Source organism: Rhinolophus ferrumequinum, chromosome 15, assembly GCF_004115265.2.
Source record: "Rhinolophus ferrumequinum isolate MPI-CBG mRhiFer1 chromosome 15, mRhiFer1_v1.p, whole genome shotgun sequence".
NCBI lineage: Eukaryota > Metazoa > Chordata > Mammalia > Chiroptera > Rhinolophidae > Rhinolophus > Rhinolophus ferrumequinum.
In genome coordinates, this window is record NC_046298.1 from 17,379,758 (window position 1) to 17,402,383 (window position 22,626).

The 22,626-nt window shown below is 49.2% G+C and overlaps 3 protein-coding genes across 7 annotated transcripts in view; 2 read left to right on the plus strand and 1 right to left on the minus strand.

The window, feature by feature from the left end:
- The window catches only part of RANBP10 (RAN binding protein 10), a 56,637-nt gene extending 49,361 nt beyond the window's left edge, over positions 1-7,276 (minus strand). Inside the window, exons 1-2 of the mRNA XM_033127575.1 lie at positions 6,933-7,276; positions 6,045-6,156 (exon numbers count right to left, since the gene is read on the minus strand). Of these exons, the coding sequence (XP_032983466.1) occupies positions 6,045-6,156; positions 6,933-7,167 (347 nt within the window). The 5' untranslated portion in view covers positions 7,168-7,276. The remainder of the gene's footprint in view (positions 1-6,044; positions 6,157-6,932) is intronic.
- A 237-nt stretch (positions 7,277-7,513) lies between these two features.
- On the plus strand, positions 7,514-22,505 carry TSNAXIP1 (translin associated factor X interacting protein 1). 5 transcript variants are annotated; one of them, XM_033129534.1, is made up of 16 exons: positions 7,514-7,822; positions 10,950-11,049; positions 16,782-16,885; positions 17,025-17,151; positions 18,326-18,419; positions 18,963-19,159; positions 19,600-19,735; positions 20,123-20,292; positions 20,371-20,530; positions 20,607-20,737; positions 20,883-21,008; positions 21,146-21,298; positions 21,403-21,512; positions 21,725-21,851; positions 21,954-22,060; positions 22,265-22,505. In XM_033129534.1, exons 3-16 carry the CDS (start codon positions 16,788-16,790, stop codon positions 22,503-22,505), a joined length of 1,977 nt encoding a protein of 658 aa, XP_032985425.1. In that variant the 5' UTR covers positions 7,514-7,822; positions 10,950-11,049; positions 16,782-16,787. The 5 variants fall into 5 exon arrangements, with proteins under 5 accessions (XP_032985425.1, XP_032985426.1, XP_032985427.1 ...); XM_033129535.1 differs by having other exon boundaries at positions 17,028-17,151; XM_033129536.1 differs by having other exon boundaries at positions 22,290-22,407.
- Positions 13,325-14,134, plus strand: LOC117035586 (E3 ubiquitin-protein ligase RNF138-like). The gene is given in 3 exon segments (XM_033129539.1): positions 13,325-13,417; positions 13,419-13,445; positions 13,447-14,134. Coding segments are annotated over 3 exon segments (738 nt in total). The 3' UTR covers positions 14,065-14,134.
- Positions 22,506-22,626: the final 121 nt, after the last annotated feature.

Here is a 22,626-nt window from a genome sequence, read left to right on the forward strand (position 1 = left end):
AGCATCAAATTCCATGTATTAAAACCACTTTCTGCATAAAATATCTGCAATAATTTCTGTTTTTTTGCACTCACCTCAAATGATACAACATTCATAATGGTGAGAACCTGTATTTGTTTAAACCTGCATCTCTCCATTCTCTCTGCTGTCTACTTTTAAAACGTACACTGTGTCAGATGTTGAAAGATCCTATGTATTCTTTTATAGTTAAAAAAAATGTATCTATAGGTAAAAATAAAAATATATTTGGATTTTAAAAAAGCAAATATAACTACTGACAAAACTCTTGGCACAACAGTTACTAAGAGAGCATTCTATTAATACAAAATAGCCCATGCCAATTTCAGACACACAGCTTTGTAAACTGGGTTATAACCAGTTCTATTCAGCAAACCATCCCCTTTGCTTCTTTCTTTTTGGTTCAGCTCTGCCTCAGCCATTTCCTCAAGAAGACATGAGCTGGGCCCTCAAACCATCTGGGCACAACTGCCCTTCTCCTCTCTCTACCTCTTCTCATCTTCCAACTGCCTCCACCCTGAGGGCCAGTTGGTTTTGTCTCATGATGAAACTCTGACCAAAAAATAGCAACTGCCTGGTGCACTGTACAGTGAGAAAACTTCTGGGGCTCTGTCTGGACATGAACACATGCTATTATCAATCAGTAACGTTTGCCATGGAAACTGAGAGGGGCAGTGGGTGCATTTGAGCCTTATTTGACATCCAGAACCTAAAGTAACTTTCCCTGGCATCCCAGGGCATCTCTAAGGTCGAAGAGGTAGGAGAGGAAGAGAGCCTAAGGAGGACGCAGGATACTTATCAGCCCCTCCCCCACTTTCCTACCAGTTCCAAGCATCTTTTTCTGGCTCCTTTAAGACGAATGGGCTACATGCCATCACCAGGTCCTCTAGCCTCATTTCCAGCAATAGAGCCACCACCTCCCGTTTCAATCGCAACAAAACGCTGAAGATGCTGGAGCTACAGCGATGTTCTATGTGAATTTTGAACAGGATTCTGGAGAGGCAGAGGACGTCCTTGCATTTAGACACAATGTTCTCCAACTCTTCCCCAGTGACCAGTCCCTTCTTGCCAACTTGACCCCTGACCATAGAGAACCACGCTGGCCCCTTGAATCATTTCCAATGGCCCCAGAATAGGATGGGCACAGGGTGCTGTGCCATGCAGAGCTGCTGAGGTCATCCTCCTGTGCTCCAGCCCAATTAGCACCCACTTCCCCCCTAACAGGGAATCTCCCTTACTGGTGACTCATCTAAGGAAAAGACCAACATCCCAGAAAACAAAAAACAATGGGGGCAGAAGTGGGTGTGTGAAGTGAATTTTAGGAATTTCTCTAGAGGCTGGTCCTTGACCAAGAAGTCCCTAGTTATAAAGAAAAAAGCCACATTCCCCACTCTCCGCGTGCAGTAAGAGCCTAGGTGGTGACATACATAGAGCAGGGAGGTCCCCAGAAGCCCACATGTGCTCAGCGCAGCAACAGGTCCTACCAAAAAGCGGACACCACGTGGGTTCCAGACCACTCATCCAACGCCAGAGCTACACCTCAGTAAGCCCAAGGAGACCTGAGCTTTAACACCTAACACAGGTGAGAAATACAACAATCCAAGATGCTCCAGAGCCCAAATACTACATGTCTCCAGAAATAGTGCAATGTGTTACTAGGGAGAGATGCACCCAAAGCTCAGCATCTGCCCACGAGGCCAACACACTGGGGGGCAGTCACGGAGAACAGGACACAACTGCCATCTGTACCAGCCTTGGGCAAGGACAGCACCTACTTCTCAGGGCAGGCAGAACAAGGCCTTCCCAGGTCCACAAATGAGCGCCAAACTTCTCAATGGCACTATACAATGCATAGGAACTAAAGTGGGAGGACGCAGGGAGAAGGGCCAGATACAGGCTCTCTCTGGGTTGGGGGCCTGAGCTCAAGTGACTCTCCAGACCAGAAACATGGCAGGGGAGATCTTAAAGGAATGAGTGGCTCTGGGTCACCATGAAATCATGGCCAGTGTCGTCTTTCACTGTTGTCTTGGCAAAACTGAAACACCAGAACACACCAGCACACACAGAGCCCTTCACCTCGAGAAGCCTGTCTGGTACCATCTTCAGCATCTCACCAGGCAGGACCAAGGCGAGCCAAGAGAGACAAGACAACTATCATGGCAAAACCGGCCCCAGAGTCAAGGACCTAAAGCCACTGGCCCAACTGAGGCCAGAGGGGCCTGGCTGAACCAGACCAGCAGTCTCTTCTCCCCCATCCGCTCTCAAAAGTGTGGACAGATCAAAGTCCTTACACATGGCTACTGCCCTCAGGCTAAAGCCCAGGCTCCTCTGATCTGGCCCCGCCTACCTCATGCTCTGTATCCACATCTTTTATGCACTGTTCCTTCTGCCTGGAGCATCTGCTTTCTCACTGTCCACCTGGAACCTTCTAACTCATCCTTCCAGATTCAGTGCCATCATTTCTTGTACGAAGCTTTGCCCAAAACGCTCAAGTAGAGGAGGTGACCCAGGATACAGCCCACACCGTAACTGGCCTTTTCTACGCCACTCTGTGAGATCGAGGGCACAGATATCTCTGCCTCCTCTCCAGACGGGCCTCACGCCTGCTCCTGGGGCCCAGGCCTAGGACTGAGGCTGAGACACAACCATGGCTGCCTCATCATGGTGTGCAGAACCTAATGGTGAGCGCACAGCTGTCTGGCCAAAGGAAGTCAGCTGCAAGTGCCAGCAGACGCAGCAGCCCGGCTGCGGCCCGGCCCCGCTCAGGGGCCGGGGCACCAGCTGCAGAGGCGAGCCCCCCAGCACCATGCAGTGCTCCAGTCCAGGCTTGCTGCTCTTGGGTAGAGCCGCCCATCACATGTCAGGAGGCTGCCGCTGCTGGGATGATGTTACAGTCTATTTTGAGGGTCACACTGGAGCATCTGTCAGCCTGGTCAGCCACAACCCTCCATGTGTCATCACGAGCTGCCGGGGACAACCCACAGTCCACGAACTCTGACTGGAGCCATTCCCCACAGGACCCTCAGCTTCACAGCCTCCACGGCTTCCTAACGACGTCAACCCGACGCCCTTATCTCCCGGCACCACTGGCAGGGCTCTGATGTCTCCTCACCCCACCACACTTGCTCCTGGGGTTCCTAGCTCTGGTGACATCGGCAAATGCAGCTGAATCCCATCAGTCTGTGGCCAAGCTCTTAGCTCAAACATAGTCCCTCCTTCTCCAGCTCCCTCTCATATTTGAGGAGTGCCCAGACAGCCGACAACAAAGCTAGTTACTGACTAGACTCATGTTAGGTCAACAGGTCTCACCTGCTGGGAAACTCCTACGCAGTCCTCAAAACCATGCCCAGGCTCTGCTTCCTCGTACAGAGAGCCTTTCAGTCCACTCTCTACTGAGTAGGCCACAGGCTGCATGAACACAAGGCTGGTCTGTGCTGCATTAACCTTTGTTCTCCCTGTACCTAGTAGGGACCTCACACATAATAGGTATGAATAAATACTCTATGAACCTTTGAAATGAAACCTTCTAATTCGATGAGCTTAGTGTTTTTCTACAAAAGACAATCATCCAGAACAAAGGCCTTTCTGGAAAGACAACTGACAACTGGGTTCATAAATACCTTTTACAAAGGAGGCTCATATTCAAATCTATAGAAAAACAAGCTTACAGATTCAATGGGATGGTAAGGCAATCAAGCCCAGTCCAGAGTATGCCACACTTCTCTGGCTCCACTCAACAGCAAGCACTTTTCAACTCTGTCCCCTAAGAACACCATGATCCCCTAAAAATTTAACTGGACATTCCATCATTCTACCCATGAAAGGCATGCAATGAGGAAAGGCAGCAGCAGCGTGGACACACACATCTGGGATCAGGCTAGGACATGTAACAACTTAGGCTACTCTATTGCTACGCTACCCTAAGCCCTGCAGCCAGGGAAAGTCACCAAACATCCCAGGGGTGCAGAGCTCACTCACAAAACAAGGACATCAATATCTGCTCTAGCCACTTCTAGAGATGCTGTGACGATCAACTAGATAACATAGAAAAACTACGCAACCAGCTAACACCTGATCATGGACCAAACCCAGGTCAGAAACACACCTCCAACACCGACAAGAAACAGGAAATGAGCTGATCACTGTCCACCCTATAACTGCCTTTGGTCTCCTCAAAACCACACGTGGCCCATACCAACACTTTCTAGCCACAAAAAGGCCTCCAGGGATTCCATACAGAGGCCATGAGGGGACATTCAAATATTGGCCATCTGACAGTAATCAATTGAAGCAGGCCACCAAGGTATACACGACCTATGACCTTTTTAAAACTGAGGTTTGCAGGTCAGCTTGATGGCTTTATTTACCACATGTAAAAATGATGGGAACAGAAGCTGCAAGAAGATGCCCAACTTTCTTTAGATTTGCAGGGATCACCTACAGTAAGGCAATCTAACCAGACACGGGGCCTTTCCAGCAAGATCCACTTACAACTGAAATGTTAAATGCCAGTTGAAAGAATCCAGGATTCTACATTTAAACACTCCCTTCTGAAAAATTGTTCTCCTCTCTCACTAGCTCAACTGTTTTCTATAAGAACTATAGAAAAAACAATCCATTTTCCTCCCTACAAGTTTAAGAAACGCCCCTCACTTTCTTTGGCAATATGAGACTCTAGCACTAACATTTCAGTCTATACTGTAACTGTTTTTGCCATGTTTGTTTTGTTTAAGAGGCCATTCTCATTCACACTAGTTAAAGCACATTAAATACATGTGCTTCTATCAGTGGGTGGAAAGGGAAAATAGAAGCTTTAAAGCCCTCCAATAATATGTTTCCCATCTGTAAATGCACTAGATGGAGATAAAAGTGAAAGATACAATAGCTTGCCATGATCAGAATTTCAGAATCACAGAATGCTGTGGTTAGAAGCAGCTTAGATGCTGGCCTAGCTCCCCACAGGGCAGATGAGGAGACTGAAGCCCCCCAGTCTACCCACGATTACACAACGCTCCCTAGCAGGGATGTTACAATGTCACTAAGGACGCCGGTAAAACTCTAACTCTGGCAGTTCTGCCTCCAGGACAGCTCCATGGCAGAGCATTCTGCATGCACCACAGGCGGACAGTTCCTAGGAGAAAGGAAGTATTCTGAATGTTCAAGAACTCATTCGCAAAGTTGGCACGGAGGTCACTGGGGGGGCTGGCAAACTTCCCACACCTGACCTACGGTCTGATGAGGAAAGCCTTTCTAAGACAACTGCAATCATTTTATATCATAACTTAAACACCTGGTTTGTCACAATCACTGGAAAAAGGGGAAACTGGAATAAGAAAGAAGGAAGGAAAAAAAAAAAATCTCCCCTCTGATTTCCTGCGTCTGCTTAGATCACCCTAAAACAGGGACCCTCCATAACGCTGACTTTAATGAGGACCTTCCTAAAGCTGGTCCAACTGGTGTTCAACTCCCAGGACTGAAAAACAAGTTTATGAGCAGCAAGGTCACCTGATTCTGACCATGTGCATGTTGTTTACCCTGAGATGACAGGCCAGTGGCTGCCACAGCTTTGATGAATGCTGGGAAGACTCTGCTACCCCTTTGAAGGCTAATGGGGCCTCTTTATGATTAAATGCCATAAAAAGGAACCTTGAACACAGCAAGAATGTGAGAGGAGGGAAGTCACAAATACCATTCATCAGTGGGGGGGAAACCCCATTCTGGACACTGAATTGTTAATGTAAACTTGTTACTTGTTTCCCTGACCTGCGAGGTATCTCATTACAATATCACAAAAGAGAAGTCCCCTCCTCTATCCCCAATGCACCTACTTAGCATCAAGGTCTGCTGCTTAGACCAGGCCATGCTCACAGTCAGGTAACAGAGGCAGCCCACTATTCAACCCTCTGCAGTCCAGACCCATATGGCTCAGTAGCTCACATCAGTCACAAGTGTCAGCCAGGAGATCTCGAACTCTGACCACAGGGAATAGCTTAGTGTTGAGGGAAAGGTGGTAAGGAAGGGCTTACCCATCTCTTCCTTTGCTGACAATCTTCACCTCAAAGTAATAAATGCCACAGGCAGCAGGTATGGGATGGGTGGCACGCACTGAGGCCGCATCTTTGTGATTTTTGCCATGACCTAAATTGGAGAGGGCAAGGAAGATATTTCAGCACAAGGAAATGCAAATGAAGGTCTCATTCTTCTCTGCTCCATGGCAACTTCACCCCTCCATGGACAGAGGAAGCCCTTACATAGTCTAAGGAATAATCTGACAATAGCTAAGCAAAAACATAAACCTCCCACCTCTGTCTCACCTTCTAAGAATAGCAGCCCTGCCTGAGACTCTGTCTCCCATACAAACCCAATGAGGGTACAGGCAATGTGGGTGCATATGACAGATTCCCCAGTGCTGCTAGTCTCTCCAAAATACAGGCAGCCCACCTGGGAGACCAGGGGAGGAGGAGGAAGCCGTGGAAGACACCTGCCCCCCAGCTTTAGCACAGAACCCCAGGCCCAGTCTGGCGGGTGAGCAGACCATTGGTCTCTGGTTAATGGAGAAGATGTGATCACCCCTTTCTTCAGACACTGCTGAAACAAAGCAGTAGTGAAGAAGAGCCCAGCTGGAGTTGGAACTATCCCAGGACAAGCAGAAAGGCCCTCGGGTGAAAGGTCCAACCCACTCTGGGTCTGGACACCTGTTGCAGTTCTCTTGACATCGGGTGTCTCAGGGCAGAGCAGACCAGGCAGTCGATTCTTGGCCTGGTCAGCCCCACCACCCTGAACACCCGCAGGGGCTAAGGCCTAACTCGGAGTACCCGGGCTGGGGAAGGGACGTAAAGAGGTAGGGACTGGGAAACACAGCCACCCCGCAGACGCTCTGGCCTTTTTCCACCCGCGGCCAAACAGGCCAATACCTTTGTAGTGGACGCGGAGGTTGCCCTGGGAGAGGCCGATGTAGTTGTACTTGTCCTTGGGGCTCCAGGAGCGCGGCAGCGGCGTCTCATGCTGGTTGACTGCGGGGTACAGACGCTGCAGGCGCCGACTCAGCTCCTGCTCCCCCGGGGACGGCAGCACGCCCCCAGCACCCCCGCCGGAGGAGTCTCCAGCCTGCGGGTTCCCAGCTCCCGGGTCCGCCGTCGCCGCCGCCATCTTGGAGGGAGCTGCTATTGTGTCACTGGGGGCGGGGAGGAGCGGGACCAGATCCGCCCGGCTCAGCCAATGACCCGCGAGCCTACCGGGGCCGCAGGGAAACCGAGTCCTAGTCCGGCACCACTCTTTGGACACGGCCACGCCTCGCCATATTTCGAACTCCATATCCCACTATGCAGAGCTCTCCAGAGGCGGGCCAACTCGGGGTGGCAAGGAACTTTGGGAGATGTAGTATAAACCTCCTCATCCATAAGTCTGTTCGGCCGAGACTTTAGACCACTGAAAACTACAATTCCCGCTGGCAACGCGACTTCGGCGTATCACTTCACCTTCCTTCCCATGGCCTGTTTATCCCCCTGCCTCGGTTCTGGTAGCTAGGATCAAATCCTCTGTAGTGACTGATTCTGAGAGGACCCCGCTATGGGGTCCGAGTCCACTTTTACTACTTGGCCTTCTTCCCAGCTCGCGAGAGCGGGGCTCGGGGGCGTGGCAAAACCTAACCCCGCCCTCGCCTCTGGGATGCTGGGACCTGGTCGCCATGGCGATGGGCTGTACACTATCACAGCTTTCCGGGCGGCGGGTGCTGGCTGCCCGGCTGCCAGAGGGTCATGGCCTCCCCTAAGCTGCGGTGCTGCAGATTCGCGACTACGTCGAGGTAGGTGCTGGCCGGGCTGAGGGCGAAGAGGGCTTGAGTACTGCCAAAAAAAAAAAAAGGTATTTGATCCGGACCTCTGCACCTCCCGACTGTGTCCATTGGCCTGGGGCTCCAGCCCCACAGGATCGGTGGTACAAAAACAGTTTGAATCTTGGATGACTTGTCAGCCCAGCGAGGGCTTTACGTGCTAGCAAAAGGACAGACGCACTTCATCATTAGTAGTAACAGCCAGCTTGTTTGTATATTATGTGACAAGTGCTTTACAAACCACATTTAATCCTCACAGCAACTCTATGAGGTAGTAATATCACCATTTTACAAATGAAGAAATAGAAGCGCCTGGAGAGATCATGTATTTTACACATATTTGTAAGTGGTGGAGCTAGGATTTAAATCCAGCCATGTGAGATTCCTGAAACTGAGCTCTTGTATAAACCGCCTCTTCACCCACTGGCTTATGACAAAAATGCTTGTCAAATTGCTGGCTGATTCTAAGCAGACCAGGCACATTCCACAGCCTCAGGATAGCTCCTGCCTGTATTCAGAGATGTAGTAGCCTCTAGGCACTGCAAAATAAGCTCTGTTAGCCAGAAAGCCACAAAATACACAGATTAAAACAAAAATTTTGGCAAATACTTTTCTAGCTTTGGCACTTCAGAGAAGGCCTTTAAAAGCTACTGCTCCTATATCTCAAACATGGGATGATACAGCCCCCATCACTAACATTGTTGGAAACATTTAGGCAAATATATCATGCTCACATCATAACTCTCGCATATAATAGGCATTCGGTAAATGTTGAATGAATGTAGTTTCTCCCTTCTACTCCTTCCCAATGCAAAAAACCTGATCTCACCCCAACTCTAATCCTTCAAGTTTTGCTGCCTTGACAGAGAAAGTCTACAAAAGCCAGGAAATTAAATTGGATTATTTGATCCAGAGTTAAAATGTATCTACAAGAACCAGACAGCAGGCTTGAGAGAGTGTCGCTACCCAGCACAGGACTTATTTAGGAAATTGCAGCCATGTTTGAAAGGTACATGAAACAGACTCAGAAAGAGAATCCCCATCCATTTTAAGGAGGAAACATAATGTAATTGCTGAGGCTGAATTTGGTGGCAGCACAAAACATCATGCAACATCATTCATTCCAGTACATATTCTTCATTCACCAGTATTTAGTGATGTACATTGGGCCAGGTTCACTGTTTGCCTTAGAGGCACATTGTGGGGAGTCCTCTTCCAGCTCTCCTTAGAGCAGGTCAGGATAATAAAAGATAGGCCAGAACTTAGCACTATAGATATGTCAGCAGGACCCTCTAAAAGGGACCTTTGAATTGTGCATTTCCCTGGGGCAGGTTTCTCCTCCCCATTGACTTTCTCCTTCGACCCTCACATCCTGGGCACAGTGGCTAGATGGAATTCAAAAGCCTGAGTTCACTCAATACCAGGACATAATTACCCCCACAAACCCACTGCCTGCCATCAGTTAAACAACTCAGTTTTCTCTACCCTTGAAGTAGAAATACAGGTGTCTGTCTCCTGTTCCCCCTGAGAATTGGTATAAAATATTTACTATAATACAAAGGAATATCCTAAGCTTTTTGGATAAGTCTATAGTCTCTATCAGGTATTTTTTAAATTATTATTATTTGCAAGTCTGTTTTTGACTATTGTCTCCTTTGACATTCAAAACTAACATCTGTTACCTACGGAGATTTTCCACTCGGCAACTTCTCAGGATTTGTAGAGTTCCCCATATTTTTCTTGCTTACCTTGCCTTATGTGGTAGCTCCAATAGGAGCAAGAAAAACTGAGTTTGGAAAATTGATTGGTCTTGAAAGAGAGGTATTTTTAACCTAGTGAGCAGAGAGGTTAATCTGCTGTTTCCTGTCTCAAACCCATGGGCAAAACCCCTTCCTTTTCCACATTGGCTGCTTATTCGACATGGTTTGCTCACACTTGTTCAGCTTAGAGACAATAGAGGACTGGAGTTTGGGGTCACTGGGGTCACTGCTCCATGGAGTAGGACTGAGAAACCCTGCAGGGCAGGGTTTCCCAACTGGGTTCATGTCACTGCTCTCGACTTCCCTGGAGTTTGAGTATTCTTAGTCTCACTTTCATGGAACAAAGACACTGAGGTTGGAACTCAGTGGAACTGGATGGAACAGCATCCAGAGGTTAAACAGCATGCCCAAGCTCACCACCTAGTAAGGGTGGGAGATGTAGTATAAACCACATAGTAAGGGTGGTGAGCTTGGGCATGCTGTTTAAGAAGACATTAAGTCTATCTGGCAGCATAAATCACCCTCCCCCACCAGAGATTGCTGGAATGACTTCTTTTGTTCCACCTGTATCTCCTTGCCACATGCAGCCCTCCCTGTTGACCCCCAAATGCCTTCCTAGCTTGAGCAAGGATGGCTCTCCGAGAGATCTAGATGTTAAAGACCTCCTTAGGAACCACTTTTCTCCCATTTTGCTGTGATAATTAACATCTCTTCAGCAACTTGCTGTCTACAGGCTACTTTTGCATATCTCTTTTGCTCTTATTTAAACTTCACAGCAACTTTGTGAGATAGGAAAAGCAAGAATTCTCTCCACTTACCTTTTGAGGAAACTAGGCTTAGAGAGGTTAAATGACTTGCCTAAGGGGGTTCCTTTGGTACCTACAGATATCAGCCTCCCGGACTCTATAAGCCAGTAAGTGGAGGATTGAGACTCTAACTGGCTCTTGGACCCCAGACCTTGTGCTTCTTGTCCTATAGCATCTGCCCAGAGTGTGCCAGTCATGTACATGAAACTGTCTTCATTCAGCCACAGCTGAAAACTGAATGGAAATGTAGGCCTGCTGGGTTCTCGGGGTGCCTGATGAGGGTGTCCTGCCACCGCAGGAGTCGGTGAGACTCTGGTGGTGAGAAAGTTTCTGGGAATGTAAGAAAATAGTTTGGGCCCAGGACCAGGAGACTGTTGGCTGCATCTCTGGGAATCTGGAGGCAGCACTGGGAAGACACAGAGCCTAGCTCTGAAGTCAGAGGAGGCCATCATGTCTTGTGGATCTGGGAAGGGTGAAAGTGTTCTCCCCACACAGGGCTCTGTCACCTACCACTTTCTTCCCTTCTCTGTACAGAACACACCCGCGGCCTTCCAGTAGTCACCATAGATGACCCCTTCATCACAGAAACCAATGATACCAAGAATGCAAGCTTTATCAGAAACGGAAGAGACTGGTTAGTGGCGATGTCCTGTTGGAACTCCCAAATGTCAGCCCCAGATCCTATCTGCTTCCTCTCTGCAACCCAAAGCATCACCCACTTGAAACATGCCCCACTAAATGGCTTTCCCCTGTCAGGAGAGTGTGGCCAGGTCCACCAGCCTCTGGGGTGGGAATGGGCCCACTTGCTAACCTCATCTGAAAAGCCTTCCCAGATTCCTAACAGAGACACTCAGCCACGCCCCTGGACACCCTTCCCCTGCAACACAGATCTGAAGTGGACCTCATTTCTTCATGGAGCCTGCCATATGCCAGGCACTGTGCTAAGTGCTGGGATGGGCCCACCAGATCTGCCAAGGTCCTTCAGGGCTGTGACTTTTTGTTTTTAAGATCTCAGTGCCTGATGGGGCACTTAAGTGGCTGGCATATTGCTCCATAAATTGCTTCCAGTAGTTATGTGAAGGCAGGAGTAAAGGGATGTGCCGCCATTGGGTTGTTGGCTCTGGGTTGGAAGTAGAGACTCTTTACCAGCCTCAGGAATGTTTCCTTCCTCCATTCCTGTTCTTTAAAGTTTTTACATAAAAATGAATGTTGTCTTGTGTAAGTACTTTAGGATTTTGTTGATATGATCATAAGAATTGTTATTATTAAATCAGTAAACACAGCCATTGTCCAAATCTCACAGATAAAAAAAAAAAATATTTGAGATAACTCCAGGCTCACATTGGAGCACTGTGGGCTGTGTGGTGGTTTTTCTTGTGTGAGTGGTGTCATTGTGTGGAGGATTTTGGGGACACATGGACCACATACTTGTGATGTTTGGGGACTCCCACATGGGGACCCTGACTCCAGGGAGGTAAAGGGGGGTAGTAGTGGTGGGCTCTGCGCACAGTAAGTACAACCATGGCTCCGCAAGACCCGATGACTTGGGGCGCCCACTTCCCAATCCCCGCTCACCTGCCACCGACGCGGGTAGACCTGGGGCTGGTCTTTTCCCCTCTCTTCCTCCTGCACGGCGACAGCTAAGCTGTTCTTAACCACCAGGGGGCGTTGTTCTCTCCCGCCACCCCCGCACCGCGGGCCGCCCTTCCCATTTTCACCTGCAGAGGGAAGCAGAGAGCATGAAGCACCGTGGAACGCCTCCTTCCAGCTGCCGCGCTTGCGGAGGCCTTCCCAGCTGTTTGATAAACCAGACTAAGAAGCCCAGGAATCAAAATAGGGTGGCCACGCTTTTCTCTCAGCAGAAATAGCACATAGAACACGAGGTCTGGCCTCTGAAAGTGTGAAAAAAACTTATTAGCTCACTATGGTTAAGTGCTTCTTTTGAGAACTGTACCGAGGTGTCTTCCAGGGTCACTTTGCACTTTTATAAAAATCACATCAATTTTGATAGTCTTTCAAAAAAACTTTTTGACTTGATTTTTAAGTTTGGCTTCGCTTATTTTTACAGTTTGTCTATTTCTACTTTATTTCGTATTATTTAAAAAATTATTATTTATAGTTCTTTTCCTCTTCATGCAACCAGAGGCTTAAGGCTTTCTTTCTTAATAGAAAAAAGATTTTAAGCAATTAAAATAAATACCTGTGAGTGTTTCTCTGGTCATGTCTCAAACATTTTGAACATGTAATTTTAACATTTCTATAATATATTGTATTTTCATTTTAAGTAATGAATAGGTCAGGAGTTTATTTTTAGATTTTAAAATTTCTAAGTGGATTTTAAAATTTTCTATGTTTTTTAGAGGTATATGTATATTGTCAGTTCCTATTTTCACTGCATTATATCAGCAAATGCAAGGTACAGTTGACCCGTGAGCAACACGGGCTTGAACTGTACAGGTCCACTTATATGTATATAGATTTTTTTTTTTTAATTGGGGAATATTGGGGAACAGTGTGTTTTTTCCAGGACCCATCAGCTCCAAGTCAAGTTGTTGTTTTCAATCTAGTTGTGGAGGGGTGCAGCTCACTGGCCCATGTGGAAATCGAACTGACGACCTTGGTGTTATGAGCACTGCGCTCTAACCAACTGAGCCAACCGGCTGCCCCTAGGTTTTTCTCAATAAAAATATTGGGAAATTTTTTGGCGATTTGTGACAGTTTGGAAAACTTGCACACAAACCGTTGATTTTCTTAACATTTCTTTTCTCTAGCTTACTTTATTGTAAGAATACAGGTATATATGTATATGACATATAAAATATGTGTTAATCGACTGTTATACGGTAAGGCTTCCAATCAACAATGGGCTATTAGTAGTTAAGTTTTTGGAGAGTCAAAAGTTATATGTGATGGCCGAGGATCTCTCCGCGGCCACTTCCTACACCGAAGATGATTTCTACTGCCCCGTCTGTCAGGAGGTGCTCAAAACGCCGGTGCGGACCCGCGGCCTGTCAGCACGTTTTCTGTAGAAAAATGTTTCCTGACTGCAATGAGAGAAAGCGGAATACATTGTCCCCTCTGTCGTGGAAATGTGACTAGAAGAGAGAGAGCATGTCCTGAACGGGCCTTAGACCTTGAAAATATCATGAGGAAGTTTTCTGGTAGCTGCAGATGCTGTGCAAAACAGATTAAATTCTATCGCATGAGACATCATTACAAATCTTGTAAGAAGTATCAAGATGAATATGGTGTTTCTGCTATCATTCCAAACTTTCAGATCTCTCAAGATTCAGTAGGGAACAGTAATAGGAGTGAAACATCCACATCTGATAACATAGAAACTTATCAAGAGAATACAAGTTCTTCTGGGCATCCTACCTTTAAGTGTCCGTTGTGTCAAGAATCGAATTTTACCAGACAGCGTTTACTGGATCACTGTAACAGTAATCACCTATTTCAGATAGTTCCTGTGACGTGTCCTATTTGTGTGTCTCTTCCGTGGGGAGATCCTAGCCAGATCACTAGAAATTTTGTTAGTCATCTAAATCAAAGACATCAATTTGATTATGGAGAATTTGTGAACCTTCAGCTAGACGAGGAAACCCAGTATCAAACTGCTGTTGAAGAATCTTTTCAAGTAAACATCTGAAGGCTGTAGCGATCTCTGCATCTTTGTACCTGCAAGTGCCATCTTTCAGGAGAAAACTACGTGAAGTCACCTTTTCGATAACCTGATGTATATATTAATAAAAGTAATTCAGTCTAAAAAAAAAAAAAAAAGTTATATGTGGATTTTTGACGGTGTGGGGTTTGTTGCCCTGAAGCCCCATATTGTTTGAAGGTTAACTGTATGTAATTTCCGGTTTTAAAATGTGTTCAGACCTTATCTGTGGCCTATGATTAGTTTTTTGTATATGTTAAAAGATTATTCTTTATTTCCATTTAATGCATATTATAAATCTGTTCATCAGTCATTATAAATTATACTACTTTTAGCATTAGTGCCTTTTACCTTTTTCTATTTGATGTAGCTTATTCTGATAGGAGGGCTTTAAATTCCTTACTACAATTCTGTTTCATCTCCTTTATCCCCCCATTTTCATTTATTCAACACAAATCTGTTGATTCCCACTATGTTTCAGTCACTGGGGGTATAGTGGTAAAGAAGACAGACATAGTCTCTGTTTCTGTAATGATGGGAAAGTGTGGGCCCTGGGAAGAGTATTATGGAGATCTTAAGGATGAGTAGTTAAGATAGAGCATTCTTGACCCAAGGAGAGCACGTGTAAAAATATACACCCAGTTAGTAATGTTTTTGTTTTATTTTGCCTTTCATCCATGCTAAATTATTGTGCTCCCTTATGTATTTATTCCACGATGTTTGTTGAGTGCTACTCAAGACTATGAAGTGTAAAGTATGATACCATTGATTCTGGAGATACAGACATGTATCAACCCAGACCCCATAGGAGGCTGAAGCCCTCCCTCGAACCTAGCAACAACAAGCGTTACTAAATACTTTCCAAAAATATTTAGGGAAAGAATGAATGATCCCAAGATTAAGATAAAACATGTAGAACCAACAGAATGCAAGGAAGAGCCCAAGGAGACAGTGGCATCTCCACACTTAGGTGAGTCAGGAACCAGTTACCATTAGCCTGGAAGGACTCCTGGGACCTGGATATGTGGGGCATGAGAGGTAGGCCTGGCCTCTCCATCCCAGAAGAACCTGGATGCTGGGCTCAGGGCCACCAAGGGGGCTTTAATAGTAAATTCAGTATTGAATTCAATAATTCGATTTCTTTTAAATTTGAAAGTAATTGGTGTGCTTTCTAGAACATTTTGAAAAATGTATGATTATAGATGAATAAGGACGCATGGGCCTATCATTAGAGAATAATAATTGCGGATAACCTTTTGGGCTATTTCCTCCATCTTTTCTGGTCTTTCGTTTTACCTGGTTGTACTTTTCCCCCAATTTCAGGCCTTACAAAAAGTTGAGAGCCATAGCGTTAGTGTGTGGATACTAATTTCATGGCTACGTAACAATTTTATATTTTTAGGTACTTAGGAGTTTTCTAATTTTGTCACAGTCATAAGTAAGGCTTTGAGAACTGACCATGTACATAAAGCTGATGCTCCATGTCTGTCCCATTCTGCACTGGCTGCTCCAGGCCTCAGCCTGAGCTTCAGCCTCAGCTCCAGGCCTCAGCCTCAGCTTCAGCCTCAGCCAGCCTGCCCTCCTTGGGCACTGGCCTCTGTTCGTCGCTCTTTGAAACTCCTGTGGGTTCCCTGAGGTGTTGGCGCTACCCAGGCAGTTTGTGTGTCTCTTAACCCCCCTCACTCCCACCCACACACACCCTCTGCCAGAGTGACTGCAGCTCCTCACATGCCCTCATTTACTGATCATCACTGACATCAGCACCTCCTCTTCGAAAAGGACCTGCACCCTTGGCCCCCTCCACTCAGGGCCCCCCTCCCTCCTGTAACTTGCACTGGCTTCAGTCACTACCTGCTGACTCGTGCTCATCAGTTCCCTTGTCACCCTAGTCCCATCATACCCCCAGTTTCCCTCATGTTCCTAGAAGCCAGCAGAGGCTGGCATGTACTGTGGACCCAGAAATGTTTGGTGAATAAATGAATGACTGAATGGATGAACTCTAGTAGTGAGCTTCACTCGTCAGAGGTCAGTTTTTTCTCCTATGTTTTGAATATTTCATGAAAAGGTTAAAAAACAAGCCCATACACACTACAACTTCCACCCCTTACTCCAGGTTCAAAATGAGATCCCACTGCTTCAGGGCACCCTCCCCACCGCCCCCTCCCACTCTCCCAGGGAGGGCAGCCCAGTCTCCTCCCAGGGTCCACAGCTCACCCTGCTGCACCTCTGCAGTCCTGTCTGTGTCAGTCCAGGCTTGAGGCTGGTCCTGCCCTCCTGTCACTGTCTCTTAGCTGGACTGTGTTGTGGGAGCAAGGGCTGGTCTGTTTTCATAGCACAGGTATCCAGTACTCACTGACATACCTACAGAAGAGAATAGCTCACCTTTACTGAGTTCCTAGGAGGTGGCCTGACTCTATGTAAACCCCCCCTTTCTGCTTTCTCATTGCATCCTCATGTCAATATAGTGCAATGGAGATTACAGCGATTTTACAGACACAGAGACTGAGGCTCAGAGAAGTTAAGCCTGTGGTCACGCAGTTAATAAGAGAGATCTGGGTCTTAACCTAAGCCCTCTCTAACTCTAGGGCCCACAGTCATAGTTATGAAATATATTAAGAGTTGGTGGTGGGGGAAGCACGAATGGAAGGAGCAGCAGGAAGTGGAGCAATGTTGCTATGCTAACCCTATCTGTCCCTTCCTGTCAGTCGTCCATGGGCAGACATCTTTCCCCATGGCCCACATATACCAGTGGCCAGACCATTCTACATAACCGAAAGCCCTGTTCAGATGACTACCGGAAGGAAGCAGGGTAAGCCAGGGTCAGCCTGATGGTGGATGGACTGCTACAGACCCCACACTGGGCAGCACAGGGGTGTGTCCTGCCCCAGTCCGAGGGTGCAAGGGCCCGATGGGGGTGCCCATCACAACTGAGCCACCACCCTCTGCAGTAGCTGGCAGCAGCAGCCCCAGGGCACTACCAAGCCAAGGTATCTGGAGCAGCTAGAGAACTATCTACGCAAGGAGCTCCTCCTGCTGGACGTTGGCAAGGATTCGGCCCAGGAACTGAGGCTTCAGGTAGAGCCACAGAATTACTGTAGGGAGGGCAGAGGGAGGGGTGGAAGGAAACCTCCCTCACCAGACTGAGCACTTCAGACCTTCAGGAGAGACCAGGCTCTCCCAGGTCTTGTGGGTCCCTCTTCCTAGTAAGAGATATGTGTTCTATGACAAAGCCAGTGAACAGGAAAGGCTGCCAGTGTGGAACCAAAACTCTCCTAGGCTTGAGTTCCCTCACCTGAGTCAGGTGGACTGGATGCTGTCTCCAGTTCCTTCAGCTCTGTGATTCCCGGTGCCCAGCTTGGGTCACTGGGTATCAGTGAATGGAACCTGAATCCTGGCAGTTGGGCAAACAGGGGTCCTATGGTGTCCACTAGCTCAGTGACAACAGCCCCAAGTTTCAGGAACTTACCCCAGACACATAGAAAGAGAAATCTAGATTCTGGTACATATTAGGGAGGGAATCACCAAATCCCTACTCAAACGGGGATGATGATGGAGATTCCAGACTGGGCTCACTTCTGACTTAGTCACTGACGAAAGCATTTGCTGACTTGAGCACTGAGTGTCAGGCCCTGCATGGGGCCTTAGATACGTCTCACAAGCTGAAGGTACCTCACCAACAAGGGAGAAGCTCAGAGAAGGCATACAGATATGAAGTGGTGGGGCTAGGATTCAAACGCAGGGCTGATTTGGGAGCCAGTGCGCATTTCAGTATACAATGCTGACTCCAAAACCTTCATGTGTGTCCAAGTGTGACAGGAAACCACACCTCTATTTGAAGGTCAGAATGTAAGGCTAGAGCCTTTGATCTCCTCCTGCTCCCACAGGGCTGTAAGATGGGGGAGGATGGGTGCTAGTGGGAGACCAACTGAGGCACACTACACAGAGGAGACTGGCTGCCTAGAGAGACACAGAGGGGGTTGGGGTACAGAGGGGGAGGTCCTGACCCGGGTCGTCTGCCAAGCCTCAGAGACAGCACCAGGAGAGGCCTCTGGAGAGCAGTTGAGACGAAGAGTTGCCCCTCAGCTCCCTGGTATTGTGAGACCCTGGTGGTGCCTGGAGCATTTATTTGAATGTGGGTCACCTGGAAGCTCCATGTTAGAATACTCCTAAGCCAAGCAAAGAAAAACTCAGGTTCCATTGAGGGTGGCAGCTAAAGGCCAGGAGGTAACAAGTTCCCTTTTCTTGCCAGCCTTACAGAGAGATCTTTGAGTTCTTCATAGAGGACTTCAAAACATACAAGCCATTGCTATCCTCCATCAAGAATGCGTATGAGGTGATGCTGGGTAAGCCCGCAGCCGCCCTCCCTGAGCCCAGAGGATTCTACTCTGACCTTCTGAAGCCGGGCTGAAACAGCTACCAACCTTCAAGTCACCAAGCCCTGCTTAGCTTTTGCTCACACTGTCCTATGATAGAGCACCCTGGGTACTTGACCACCTTCTGTCCTTGGGGCGCATAGTGGGGCAGTATCTGTAGGAAAGAGAGCACCTTTTCTAGTGAGAATGAGCCCAGATGGGAGCTAGTCCTCTGGAAAGTGAGGAGCCTCCCTTCAACCAGGCTCAGGAGGTGCCTGGCATGGCAGGTACAGCTACAGGACTAAAAGATGTAGGGGGAAAGGGCATAGGCGAGACCCAAGTTCTCATCAAGACTCTGCCTTTGGTTTAAAAGCAAGTGGAGGAAGGCCTGAAGCAGGGGCCATGCTTTGAACAAGGCATGAGTTGACTCCTGGAGTTTGCAAGGGATGTAGCCACTCCCTGTGACCTTAGGATCAATGTCTCCTAGCTGTTCCCCGTGCCCCCAAAGGGACTCTCCCACCTGTCCATGCTTAGCCCACCAGAAGGAGAAGATTCGGGCTCTGGAGCCCCTGAAGGCCAAGCTTGTCACTGTGAATGATGACTGCAACAAGCGGATCCTGGCCATGAGGGCTGAGGAGAAAACCGAAATCTCCATGCTCAAGAAAGAGAAGATGAATTTGCTAAAGCTCATTGACAAAAAGAATGAGGAGAAGATTTCATTGCAGAGTGAGGTGAATGGGAGTAACACGGTGACCAACCCCCTGAACCCCTGCCATCCTCACCTCAGGGGTGACCTGACGCCTTGGGTACTGAGGTGACCCCCTAAATCCCTCCACCTTTCTGCCTGGAAGGACATACGGAGCCACCACCTTCCCAGAGTCCCTGCTGCCTCCACACTCTGCCCCCTTCCTTGGCTCAGCACTGGTTCGGTGTGGCCCCAAATGCCAGCAGAGTCCTACTCTTGACTGCCAGAGTCCTACTCCAGACTTTCTCCACAGGACACACTGGCACTTTGCTGAGTTCTCAGGAATGGCCCGTCTCCCTCTTCCTCTACCTTTCGAGTTCTCAGGCCCTGATGGGGCCACCCAGCACACATCCCATCCCCTGTGGTGACTAGCTACATACAAGGATCCAAAGGCAGCCCCTGACCACGCAGCCACCTTCCCAACAGGTGACCAAGCTGAGGAAGAACTTGGCTGAGGAGTACCTGCGCTATGTCAGTGAGCGAGATGCCCGCAAGATCCTCATCGCAGACCTGAATGAGCTACGGTACCAGCGGGAAGACATGTCACTAGCCCAGTCCCCAGGTAAGCCTGAGGTGGTTTTCTCTCCCGAGGAGACGCTCTCACTACTCACCCACATTCATTCAATTTCCCTCATATCTGCTGTGCCCATTCATGATGGGAGATGTCCCTGCTGCCACCTGAGTCTATGGATCTTCTGAGCCATGGATTGACTGAGAATCAGACTCATTGTTGCTGGCAGCTGAGGCAGCCTGGACTCCCTAAGGGGCAGGACAGGTCTGGTACCCCTTGTCCTGGGCTTCTCATAGGCTGGTAGCATTATGGGAAAGACCCAGGGGTTCCCAAGTAGGGAGAGCAGGACTTGGGACATGCCCTGAGGGACACTCTAACCCTGCCCTGGGTGACAGGCACCAGAGCCAGGGTGACGCAAGCTGATGGGGCCCCTGGCAGGCATCTGGGGGGAGGACCCCGTGAAGTTAACAGTGGCTCTGAAGATGGCCCGCCAAGACCTGACCCGCACGCAGATGGAACTCAACACCATGAAGGCCAACTTTGGAGACGTGGTGCCCAGGAGGGACTTTGAAATGCAGGAGAAGACCAACAAGGAACTGCAGGAGCAGGTGCTGGAGGGCAGGCCAGCCAGGCAGGGTAGGGCAGGGGCATGCGTGGGCAGCACGGACCAATCACCTTGCCCACAGATGGACAGCCTGAGAGATGACTACAAAGAGGTCCGCAAGGAGCACGAGACACTGCTGCAGTTGCACATGAGCACGCTGAAAGAGCGGGACCAGTTTTATTCTGAGCTGCAGGAGATCCAGCGCACCTCCACACCACGGCCGGACTGGACCAAGTGCGAAGGTAATGATGGCCACTGGGGCCCCAGGAACGGCTCAGGCGTGTGGGCCAGACTCCAGCTCCCTCTCTCCACTTGCAGATGTGGTGGCTGGGGGTCCAGGTCGCTGGCGAATACTGGCCGAGGGCAAGAACAGCGACCAGCTGGTGGATGTGCTCCTGGAGGAGATTGGCGAGGGGCTGCTCCGGGAGAAAGACTTCTTCTCTGGTCTGGTAAGGGAGTCCCTGGGCTCAGGAGGTTTGGGGCCAGTCAGAATGGCCAGGCCTTGCTGCTGAGACTTGAGGTTCTGGGGCTCTGCCCTCCTTGAGGGTGGGGCCACAGGTGAGCCCAGTGATGAGCTGACACTCTCCCTTCCAGGGCCATGAGGAATCCGTCCCCCCTTTCCTTCGGTTTGATGGCGTTGTGGAGAATAAGAAGCCAACCAAGAAGGATGTGGTAAAGCTCCTCAGGGATGCCTGGAAAGAACGTCTCGCTGAGGAGCAGGTCAGATATCACCAGCCATTTTAGCCTGGCGTGGCCTCCAGAATCCTCCATGGGGTTTCCTCAAAGTGCTAGAGAACAGGGAGGAGGGCCAACCAACCGTGGGGCGGCTGCCCAAGTAGTCTTCCCTCACCCTACAGAAAGAGAAGTTCCCAGATTTCTTCTTCAATTTCCTGGAGCATCGCTTTGGGCCTGCTGAAGCCATGGCCTGGGCTTACACCATTTTTGAAAATATGAAGCTCTTCCGCTCCAATGAGATTATGAGTCAGTTCTATGCCATCTTGATGGGAGAGGTGAGGTTGGGTCTGGCCCTCCAAATCTTTGTCCCCAGCATAGATCAGCTCTGTCCCTACCCTTCTAAGCAGCAGCAAGTTAGTCGGTGCTTCCCTCCCTGCAGAGGAGTGAAAGTGTGTACATCAAGCAGAAGGAGACAATAACAGAGCTGCTGAAGGAGATGACAAATGTTGACAGTCAGAATGAGGAGCTACTAACCATGGAGCAGTTAAGGTGAGAGGCCAGCCAGGCCCCCGCAAACTCCTGCCCAACATCTCCTCTGGCCAGGCTCCCAGGTGTTCAGGGAAAAGGAGAGCCTGGTGGGAAAGGCCACAGCCTCAGTGCTGTCTGCCCTTTTGAGCACTAGTGGGCCTGGCAATGGTGTGCAGGAAGATGGGTGGGCAGGCCTCAGCCAGGCCCCTGTTGGCCCTTGTGTCTCCTCACAGGACTGTCCTCAAGAGCACCTTCCCCTTCAAGAAGGAAGAGAAAATCCAGGAGCTGATGGAGGCAGGGGGCTGGCATCCCAACAGCAGCAATACAGACTTGCTCAACTACCACTCGTTGTTCGTAGAGGTGTGTGTGTGGGTAGGAGGTCCAGAAACTTGCCAACCCCTGCCCTAGCCTCTGCTAGACACTAGCCCATGTGACCTCACCCTGTCTTCTGGCCTCTCCCAGGATGAGGAGGGCCAGAGTGTGCCCTTTGTGCAAAAGCTGTGGGAACAGTACCTGGATGAAAAGGATAAGTACTTAAAGGAGCTAAAGCAGCTGCTGGGCCTGGAACTGTGAGTGACCCTGGGGCCTTCAGGCCCACTTCGCCATAGGCGAGTCCCACGGGCTGGGCCACAGGGTGGCATCTCAAACCCTTGGGTCTCCCTGTGTACTGAGCTTGCTGCTGGGCACTATATACTGCTCAAGTCTGGCAGAAGGCATGTTGGGGTGCGGTGGAGGGGGCGCGGTCAAGGCCTCTCTCTTTTCTTGTGGGGCAGCCGTGATGAGGTGACCCTACCCCAGGTACGTGAGGCCCTGATGACCATCGATCCCAAACTGGACAAACAAACCCTGAACAGCTATTTGAGCCAGGCCTTCCAGCTCCCTGTGACAAAACTGCCAGAGGCGGGTGAAGACAAGGGAGAGGGCATTGTGACATTGCTGCAGACTGCCCTGCAACGACTTCAGGTGGCTGACGTCCGGCGCGTGGGGCCTCGAGAGCAGGAGCCGGCAAGCTAGGGTCACTGTGGGCAGCTAACACTTTGACTTTCAGTATAAAATTATTTGTCTGAACCTGGGCTATTCTCTCAGTCATGCTGGGGCGTCAAGGGGAGGGGGCTGGTCTCTGCCTGGCTGGCCC